This window comes from Chrysochloris asiatica, unplaced genomic scaffold, assembly GCF_000296735.1.
Source record: "Chrysochloris asiatica unplaced genomic scaffold, ChrAsi1.0 scaffold00041, whole genome shotgun sequence".
NCBI lineage: Eukaryota > Metazoa > Chordata > Mammalia > Afrosoricida > Chrysochloridae > Chrysochloris > Chrysochloris asiatica.
In genome coordinates, this window is record NW_006408559.1 from 7,085,701 (window position 1) to 7,094,920 (window position 9,220).

A 9,220-nucleotide genomic window follows, 5' to 3' on the forward strand; every position below is an offset into this window, starting at 1 on the left:
AAACACAGGAACAAAAAGCAAACAAGAAAAGTTCAAGGCCTGCTCTTGGGCTGAGTATCTGTCGGCCGCTTGGTTTTAAATGGGCACTGTCTCTTTAAATTTCGAGGAGATCTATGCACAAGCGTAGTAGAACCCTCCAAGGGTGGGTCTGGAGTATCCACCAGCTCAGGCACCCCTATCGTCACCAGAATGGAGGTACGCAGACAGCAAGGGACCAACGAAAAGATACCCAAAAAAAAGAATGTCCACACCTCTATCTCTGCGGCTCTGTCAGACGTCCGTGGCTGCTCTGATCCTTTCCCCGCTTGGCCCCATACAAAATGGCGGCTCCTGGAGCAGCTGAGCATCCTGAACCAGGAAGCAATGGATTTCTTGCTTCTGTCACAAACTCCCCAGCTGTAAGTCTTCCAACCTTCTAAATATTTCTTTATATGTGGTTCAGAGTACTGGGACCATTCCCTGAGGCTGCTTGGTCCTGTAGTCTGTGTTCTCAGCAGAGCTCATCACTACACTTCCACTCGATCCGCCATCTTTTTCCGGAAGCCTCTCCTATTTTTTTATGTGAGCAAAAATTGTCTATTTTCTCTGTGGCACTGTGGGGTGGTCATATTTGTAGTAACAGTGTAGTTGTTTGACCCAGAGAGTAGAAATCTCCGTTGAGCACCTGTAATTCAAGGAGGTCACAAGGTGATTTTGGAAGGACTATGACAGCAGAGTTTCTGACCCTAGATGGGGTTCCTAACAGCCTCAGTCTTCTCTATGTTCAGACACTTCAATCTGGAAGTCGTTTGTGGGGACCCTTGATAGAACTGGTCTCAGTGTCTGTTAGGATCACAGGGAAGTTGGGGGCAGCATAACTGGTTAGATGCTGCTCTGGCGAATCTCTGGGTTTTGTGGGTCTGGAGTGGAGCCCACCTGAATGCAGGCCCCAAAGCAGCACATGAAAGCAGCGTAGCCAGCCCGCACCTCACACTGGTGTGGCTCCCAGCCACCTGATTCTGAACTCCCAAAGAGTGGGGTCTGCTCTGGGAGTGGTTGCGTTGGGGAGCTCGCCACACTTCTGGTCCACAGGGAGTGTGGGGAATAAGAAGAAATCACACCTTTTCCATCACCTACACAATCTGCTCGGCCAGGTCTCCTTTGACCCAAAATGGCCGAGCTGCATCTAGCCAGCCATTCAACAGTAAGGCTTTCTCTCTCACCATCCCTTCTTGGCCTCTCTTCCCAGCTGGCAATCCAGCTACCTCTCTAACCTTCCTTCCGAATGCCAGAGTTCTCATTTGCGTATGTTTACTTTGCCTCTCCTATCTTTGTTGAAGAGAGGATCCATGTAGTGAGTCTGCCTAGTTCACCATCTAGACGGATGTCTGCAGAAACTTCCTTTTAAATGACTGGCGGCTCATCACAGATCTTATCACGGGGGTTGAGTATATCTAACTGAGAGTCTTGGCCCAGTCAAGTTGACACAAAACCTTAATCATCACAATTGTCATTGTCAAAATCTCATTATTATTCCGATAACCATCACCTCTATTTTATTGGGAAAGAAAAGCTTTCTTTGCTCTGAGTTCCTCTCCCCATCAGGCCTAGCGCTCCTGAGGTCCTGGAAACTATTTGCAAATGGCGCCATTCCCCAGACATCCTGACTACACTGGGCACCGCTCAGCACAGGTTTTCTGGGCCCTTACCAATGCTCATGTTATATCCATCTCTGGGGCCCAGAGATCCTATTCTAGAAGCATCGCCCACCTCTTCTGGTCGGTTTGGCCTAAGAAGAACTTGGTGGTTCAGGTTAACTGAGAAGCACATCTGTGTGCAATCCTACTTTGGACCTGAACTCTCACTCTACCCTCCCTCCTTTCCCTTCTAGGAGAGCAAGAACACAGTCTCCAGATGCCTGAAGCGGGCTGGCCTGAGACATTGTATTCTTTATGTACATTTGCTTTATGAGTCAGAGTAGGGAACCCACGAGAAGATGTCACACACAAGCAGGCAGCAGCCTTAGCCAGGAGCCCATGGCCTTAGCAGGAAGCCATAGACACTGGCTGCTCAGAAAAGCAGTGCATCCTGGTCCATCCCACCTGACTGCGGGGAGAGGCCTCATGGTGAGAGACCAGCAGCACCGTTTTGCTGCTGTTTCTCCTGACACTCATCATCCATCTTGCTGCATCTCAAGCCCACCCACCCACACCCACCCTGTCTCTCGGATCTCCTGATATTTCTCTTTACCCTTCTCTGTCTGGACTCCACGATTAAAGGGGAAAATGAAAGTGCTTTAATAATTAGTTTTAAATCGAGTACTTCACATGCTCAGAAGTTAAAAAAAAAAATAGTCTGACAGCCCTTGTGATCGTTGCTGATAAAAAGAAGGCGATCGGAACCTCGGGAATTCAATCCACCCCTTTCGTCTACTCAGATACTTTATTTTCAGTGTACAAGTGCAGCCATCAGCAAAAAGAGGAAACTGGCATCCCGAGGCACTTTCAACTTCGGGATCCTTTCTGTTCCCTCCCACCCTTGCCTTCAAACAGTCCCTCTCAGTCATTTTTTCTGTTTGGGTGTATTCTTCCGCACTCTAACTTCCTGTACTGCCTAGAAACCAATTAAATAATAATAAAAGGAACATGCCTGTTGGCATTAATTAAAGAAGAAGCCTTATACTTCAGACCATCAGCTGGAGATTTGGTGTACTCCTAGCTCGTTTCTTGTTAGGATTCCCTTCATTCTTCCCAGTCGTTCGAATTTGCAGGAAGCGGAACCCAGTACTGCCCCCTAGCTGATGTTGGTAATATAAATTAATCCTTCTTCCTTTCTTGAAAGACTGCCCAATCAGCTGTTTTTACCAGCAAAGGATGGTGGAAATTGTTTTACAATAATCTTGTAAAAGCACTTTATAAACTAAAACCGTACATGAATATCGATTCTAAGAAACTGGATTGGTATCATTAAAAGAGGACAGAGCAGGGGACTTTGGGATTAGACATGGACTCGAATTCTAAACTTGTCACTCCCCAGCTCTATGACCTTACAAATCCACAAACGAGCTGCCATCGGGTCACTTCTGATTTACAGCAGCCCCATCTCTGACAGAGTAGAACTGTGCTTCATAAAGTTTTCAGTGGCAGATTTTTCAGAACTAAGACACCTCCGGGGATCCTGGTATAGGACTGCTAACCATAAGATTACCAGTTCAAAACCCACTAGCCACTCCTCGGAAACCCATCTAGGGTTGCTATGAGTCGGAACCAACACAACGGATCTTAACGACAACCAGGCACCTTTGCGTGGCCTTGACCCACTAGTCTTCCCCTTAGCAGTTAGGTGCATTAACCATTTGTTCCACCTACAAGACAGTTTCCTTGAGTCTTAGTTTCCTGATATATTATTGTTATTAGACACTATGGAGTCAACTCCGACTCAGCAACCTTGTATAGGGTTTCCGAGGCTATAAATCTTTGCAGGAGCAGAAATCTTCATCCTTCTGTTGAGAGATTGGTGGGTTTCTTCAACAGGGCCACCACACTCCCCTCTGGATCTATAAAATCAAACTAATACTACCTGGACCAATCCATGTGGCCTGTCTGAAATTCTCAAAGCAGTTTCCATTCTGCGTCTTCAAGCTTCTTCACGTCTCCTGATTCAACTTCCTTGCCTGATAGGTTCTGATCAAAAACTAGAAACTCAATGGAAACATAGACAATGTACTTTAAAGATAATATCTCCACTCTGTCTCTCTGGATGGATCGTCTTCTAATAGCCCTGGATGAAACAGACTTCATTTTGTTTGTCCAGTGGCTCTGAAGAAGCTGCATGGAGTGCCTTTTAGAATCACCCATCCTTGAGGATAGGAACTTGATGTTGTGCAGACACTTGATAAACGTTGCTTCTGAAATGGTGTTCTCTTCGGTTGCTGGCGTCAGAGGCTTCCTGTACCATTACCCCGAACTCAATCACATGAAGTGATTCCCAGTTTAGTCAAACTAGCATCACCGACCTGGACGTGTCTTTGCATCTTCTGTTCTGAGTAGTAGGTTGTCTCTAGTTGAACTTGCTTCTAGTCACTTACTTTGTGACAGCCAGCCAACTCCACTCCAACAGGTCTCTTTGTTGCCATCATGGGCATCCTGTGGATACTGACTCTTCTCCCCCAAACCTTGCAAAACCTCACCCAACAACACTAGTTTATTTTGCAAAGACCTCTTCCCACACGTCTCACTGGACCTTGCAGTTGAGCTCCATCTTAATTTCTAGCCATTGTTTGCGCAGTCACTAGAAGCAAATCACAGCTCCTGTTACATTTCAAGTCCATGTCCCAGAGGAAGCAAGACAAAGAGCATCAGTCTTCGGTGCCACCTGGCTCCCTGATCAGCTTTTGTTTTATGAGTGGCTGTGTTGTCAAGAGCCTGGCTCGGGCTCTCCACCACCTCAATATGACAACCATCGAAAGACGAATTATCTCCTCTCAAAGTTAATTTCTGTCTCTCAGCAGGGACTCTCTGGTTCCTGCTGGGTTTGAAAGTGCTGCTGTTTGGCTAATGGATGAAGGGCTCTTGGATCGGATGCCCATGCTGGAACCACTGCAGAGCCTGGCTTCCTGGTCACTTTCATTTCCTCCCTGCAGCTGGTATCAGAAGGACCTAAGTGGGCTTATTCATGGGATGGTGGCTTACCATCGTTAGCATGGGGAGGGATTCATCCCGAGGCCAAGACTAGACAACTGCTTTTTTGCCATCCTCCATCAGTTAGGGTGGCTTGGGTGGTTGGCTGGTTGATTTGGGGTTTTTTTATTTTTGAAAGTGAATTCACAAAATCTAGAGCTAAAACAAATGGTCTGACACAAGAGAGTCTTTTTTGACTTTTAAGCACTTGAGGGAAAAATGCAAGTTTTTAATGTGGCTTCCTGTTTACAGGATTGTGAAGATAAAACAAGGTGCTGGGTAAGAAATTGCTCAGAGCTCTTTTAAATCAGCGTTGTCCTTGTTCTGTATGCTGACATTTTTTAAAGTATGGAAAATGTTGTGACCAGGAGTTGTCTGTCTTCTAGAATTAAGACCAGAGAATTTCTGAGAGCACACCTGGAGTTTTCCTATTAGGCAAAGAAATTGCTGCTTTTGTGGGTCAAACAAGACTGCCAGTTTCATATGGTTCAACCTGTGCACTGCTGGCTTTGCGAGGGAGAAGCCCTACAGAGCGCCGTGGGTCAGTTTTTCCCCTTTGAAAAGGTCCAGAGCCTACCGGCCAGTCAATCCCCATTGATCCCTGATAGGAGTCCGACTCTGCACTGCCAACTGTGACTCGGACTCGGCCTTGGAAGCGCTGGCAGGCTGAACATCTGGCTGCACAGCTGGCTAATGGCGGCGCTCGCTTTTCCTCACTAAGCCTCATTTCCACAGCCTGGCAGAGATTACACCACCAAGCTCACAGAGCTTTCGAGAGCATCAGGCTAAGAGGCCTGAGGATGAAAAGTCAGAGCACCAACAATTCCTCATTTCTCAAATGTGCCACTCAGACAATGAAACGCTTTCATTCTGGTGACTGGGTAGTTTCTGTGAGGAATTAGAGGAGAGAAGAAACCAACAACAGGAGTTAAGAGGCAATCATTCCCCGATCGCTGCTGGGTGACTTAGGACAAGTGTTCTTATAATGTCTGCTGGCTTGGGTTTCACACTAAGGGAAATAATATTAAAGGGAAAGTTGGTGAAGTAAAGAACATCAGATATGTAAAGTATCTAGTATAGCCCCCCTTGTGTTAGAGAGTGGAACTGCTCCACAGGGTGCAGTTTTGTTTGATTTGTTTGTAATCTTTCCAGAGCAGTTTGCCCATCCTTTCTTCGGTGAAGCTGCTAGTTCTACTCGAGCCATCAACCTGTAGATTTACAGCCAGTCCCAGAAGCTTGGTCTACCTAGACTCCTCATAAGTGCATCATAGATGTTGCTTCTATCTGTTTCCAGAGTTTAAATGTGGAAATGTTCTTTTCTTGGTCCATGAAATAATAATTATATTTTGTGTAAAACACTGGGGGCATGGTGCCTCTGTAGGAAAAGCACTGGACTGCAAATCACAAGGTCAGTAGTCTGAGCCCACCAGCTGATCGGTGGGAGAAAGATAAGGCTCTTGCCTTTGGTCCTGCAGAGATTTACATCCTCGGAAGTCCTATACAGGGCTGTTATGAGTTCAGTCAAGGGCACTTAAAAGCAACATGTGAAACACTAAAAGTTACAGCCATGATAGCATGATCTCCCTAGTTGCATTAACATGCAGAATGCACAGAACCTTAACATGTGTGTGTTCTCTATGTTTACCTAGAAACCATCCAGGCACCTGAGCCAGACGCAGGTGTACCCTGTTCCCCTCACATGCCGAGAACATTCTAACTTTTATCCTCTTAGTCCTCTGCTTCCCTCTGTTGGGAATGCCCTTCTACCACATCACCAAGCTGCAGATATTCTTCTCCAGTCTGCTCTTTCAAGTCAACAGGGGGAAAAGCAGACCCATGCTCAGATCAGACAGAGGAGACACTAAGTCTTTGAAGAGATACTTCTGCCCTCAAAGATTCTCAGGAAATGAGAAAAAACCATGAAAGGACAAGAAACAATGGTTCTTAAATTTTGATGTGCAAAAATTGCCCTTAGGCCTTGTTTCAAAATGCAAGTCCCAGGGCTGTACCCCACAGATTTCCATCGTAGAAATCTGGGGCGATGGGAAATCACAGTTTTAGTGGCTCTTCCGGAATGATTCTGATGAAGGTCTTTCCTGGGTCACTACTGGAGAAAAGCTGGGTCAGGTGTCTCTTTATCGAGGTAGAAGAAGGTCTGGCCTGTTTTCTCTGGATGCAGTATAAAAGTCATAATACCCAGTCCTCACCCAGCATGTGCCGCTTTAGAATCATCTGGCACTGCAGGATAAGCACGAACAGCTAACCACAAGGTCATCAGTTCAAACCCATCAGCTGCTCCTCAGAACCCCTATTTAGGGTTGCTGTGAGTTGGGACAGACTCCAGAGCACATGACAATGACAACAGCAAAGCTCCAAGGTGTGCACCAGCAATGGTTCACCTGTTCCACGCCTTCATTCGCTTTATCTTTCCCTCCTTGTTGACTTCCTCATTAGAAGACTTTATCCCCGGAAGCATCATTAATCAGAGGTTGTATTTCTTGGTTTAATTGATTGGTTGACTAACCCAGGTACTAGTTAGAGCAGAAAAGATGAGTTTTCGCCAAGCTAGATCACGGCTGCCAGCTGTGGCACCAATAGCTTTTCTGAGATTTGCAAGTATCTCTCCAAGCTTTTAGCTTAAGAGGGAGGTAGGGAGGAAATTTCGGTTTTAAAAAACTACATTATGTAGGGAAAATATTTTTTCTAATTTTTTTTCCCAGTTTATTTATATCTGGTGGTGCTGGTAGATTTATGTTGTTGTTAAGTGTTGTCGAGTTGGTTCTGGCTCATAGAGAACCTGCATAGGGTTTCCAAGGAGCAACTGGTGGGTTTGAACTGCTGACCTTGAGGTTAGCAGTCCAGTGCTCATCCTACAGTTGCACACCACGACTCCAAATTTATGTTGTTGTTGTTAAGTGCCGTCGAGTCTGTTCCAACTCATAGCAGCCCTGTGTAAGGTTTCCAAGGAGTGACTGATAGACTTGAACTTTCGGCTTTATGGTTAGAAGTCCAGTGCTTATCCACCAGGACACCCGATTTACGTTGTTGTTGTTAAGTGCTGTTGAGTTGTTTCCAACCCAGATTTGTCGATGATGAGGAATTATACTAGAACAAAGATAAGTGAGTGAGAATGTTGCGTGTTCTTTAGAATTTAACTTATAAAGCAACAGTTCCCAGGCTGTGGGTGTCTGAGTTACTGCAGTGTTCCACAGATCGGAGTCATTTGGTATCATGCATAAAGGTGCTCGTCTTCAACATGGGTGAGTTCTATCAGGACACCTGCAGTAGAAAATCTTCTGTAAGCATTAATGAATGCATAGTTTCCTGGGGCCATTAAACATTTCTTCATCAGCCATTATTGGAAGTGCAAATACTGTCATGTGAAGGTCAGCCCTTTTTGTTTTTGTTTTTTCTGTACATAAAAAACAGAAATCATTGGAGCAGAATGTTGTTGTTAAGTGCAATCATGTCAGTTACCAAGACTCACTGAGACCCTGTATAGGGTATCCAAGGAGCAGCTGGTGGATTTGAACTGCCAACTTTTGGTTCATAATCCAGTGCTGATCCTACAGCACCACACCAAGACTACCATCTAGTTTTGGGGAAACTTTCTTGTTTTGGAAGACTTCTCCCAGCTTCGTAACTGTGCACTAGTGACTATCAGTTGTAACATTCAGCAATCCTGCTGACCAGATCTCATAAAAGGCAATAGGTGGACGTTCAGTTCACCTGCTTGGGATGGTGTCATCAGTAATAATAATGATCTCCTTGTGTTAGTGAGGACTTCTAGATGCCGGAGTTTGTTCTTGCTCCTATCTGTTCTCTTCATCATCAGTTCTTTTGATGCCTCATGACCGTCCTCTGCTGTGAGCTCACATCCACAGCTACAAGGGAGTAGTACAGGGCATTGTGGGGCTCTAAGGTGGTTATTTATTACTGGGCTCTAAAGCTTGATTTATATGTTATCTATTGATAACTTATGTATGTGGAAATTGACATTATCAATGAAAATGTGGATGGCATTTCATCAATTGTGCCTTGTGAGGTCAGTATCATTTCTTACATCGTGTAGAACAGGAAGCTATCTGTCCAGTTACTCCAGTACACCAGATAAGGATCTAGTGTCCAGCCCTTTTTCTCTTGATTCTACGTTCTTCTCACCCTGTCCCACTGCCTCTTTGATATCCGGAAGGCTTTAGGACTCTCATTAACTTATAGAAGTTGACAAGAAGTGTTAAGTTAATTTCAATGGCGCCTCAGCTTTATCTATAAATGTTGTTATTTTTAAGTGTCGTCGAATCGGTTTCGACCCATAGCGACCCTGAACAGGGTTTCCAAGGCTGTAAATCTTTATGGGAGCAGAACACCTCATCTTTCTCCATGGAGCAGCTGGTAGGTTCGAACTGCTGACCTTGCAGTTCTCAGCCCAATTCGTAACCACTACACTACCAGAGCTCCTTTTATCTATAAACAAGAAAGTGAGGCGGCACAGGAGGCACTCACTCATCTCTGCCAAGAAATTTGGAAGACAACTATCTGGCTGACTGATTGGAAGAGATCCA

The 9,220-nt window shown here is 45.3% G+C and overlaps 1 protein-coding gene across 1 annotated transcript in view; it reads left to right on the plus strand.

Moving 5' to 3' along the window:
• EXOC4 (exocyst complex component 4) overlaps nt 1-9,220 on the plus strand; it is a 947,076-nt gene that overhangs the window by 705,952 nt on the left and 231,904 nt on the right. Inside the window, 2 exon segments of the mRNA XM_006861146.1 lie at nt 5,908-5,953; nt 8,011-8,022. Coding sequence (XP_006861208.1) covers nt 5,908-5,953; nt 8,011-8,022 — 58 coding nt within the window.